At 50.0% G+C, this 1,304-nt stretch overlaps 1 protein-coding gene across 1 annotated transcript; it reads left to right on the top strand.

Annotated features, from left to right (window-relative positions):
• Positions 1-282: 282 nt before the first annotated feature.
• LOC311225156 (serum amyloid P-component-like) lies at positions 283-957 on the top strand (the record flags this gene model as incomplete). The annotated part of the gene is made up of 1 exon (XM_084310362.1): positions 283-957. The coding sequence occupies one exon, from the start codon at positions 283-285 to the stop codon at positions 955-957; it is 675 nt and encodes a 224-aa protein (XP_084166488.1).
• Positions 958-1,304: the final 347 nt, after the last annotated feature.

Here is a 1,304-nt window from a genome sequence, read left to right as displayed (position 1 = left end):
ACAGGGTAAGCACAAATCTGTGCGTAGAACACGTTGATGAATGAGGGCCCAGGTCTTTCAAGGTATGTGGCTCAAAACAAGCTCATCAAAAATCCTCACGGTTCATAAGACGTAGATTGAAAAGTATCTGCCTGATTTGTACAAGTGATGGCTTATTCTGAAGGTATGAACCTGTACTTTCATATCATGTAAAGAAAATGTAAGATTGCTCAACAAGTCCCTAAAGTCTGTGCCTGGTCACAAATATAATTAACCATTTGATTGTGTTCCACGTTCACAGATATGACAGGAAAGGAAATCATCTTCCCCAGAGAGCCCTACTCTGCTGCCCTCGTGAAGATCACCGTTAACCGGGAGGAGGCCTTCACCGCCATGACCGCCTGCGTCCGATTCCTCACAGACGAGATGAACGAGCAGTCCATCTTCTCTCTGGCCACGCCCTCCCACTCCAACAGCTTCACGGTCTTCAGAGATAAGAGAGGGTACAGGTTGTACATCCCGAACACGAGTGTGGATTTCTTCGGGTTGCCCGATAAGATCAACGACTGGAACGCGGTTTGCGCGACGTGGGACTCCTCGACGGGGCTGAGTCAGCTGTGGGTCAACGGGAAGCCAAGCGTCAAGAAGGCGCTGGCACGCGGCCTCTCCCTCGGCGGTCCTCTGAGCATCACACTGGGTCATAAACAGGGGCGTGGAGGGTTGATGAACACCAACACCATTCTACGTGAGTTCTACGGACACCAGACGGATGTTCACTTGTGGGACCGGGTGCTCACTCCCTGTGAGATCCGAAGCTACACGGGCAAGGATCAAGTTGCACGCGGAAACGTGGTGAACTGGGGAGCACTGGAGTATACCTCTGCCGGCTTTGTGGTCGTCGACAGTGTGCTGACCGTGTGTGCTGACCGCTATGGGGGGGGGACCTATGGGTGGGGAGCTATGGGGGGGGGAGCTTAGGATGATTCCAAGGGCCCAGCACTAGACATCACTCAGGTCGGTGTATTATTGATGCTCTCATTGATACTATGTTTTTTTCTGAAGTGCGTGTGTGTGTGTGTGTGTGTGTGTGTGTGTGTGTGTGTGTGTGTGTGTGTGTGTGTGATATATAGAGAGAGAGGGGGGGCTTTGGTAGACTATTGCATTGGTCCATTCATATTGAAGATGAACGCAATGCGACATCCTTTACTACAGTAGGCTCACCCACCAACAGTGCAGGTGCTGAACTGCTGATCCGAATGTATAGGTAAAAACCATATTATGCGTTTTCATCAATAAATAAATCGCCAATTTTTTTTTTTATCTCG

The sequence above is a fragment of the Notolepis coatsorum genome (genome assembly GCF_963971535.1).
Source record: "Notolepis coatsorum genome assembly, chromosome: 3".
Taxonomy (NCBI): domain Eukaryota; kingdom Metazoa; phylum Chordata; class Actinopteri; order Aulopiformes; family Paralepididae; genus Notolepis; species Notolepis coatsorum.
This window is presented reverse-complemented; position numbering and strand designations above follow the sequence as displayed.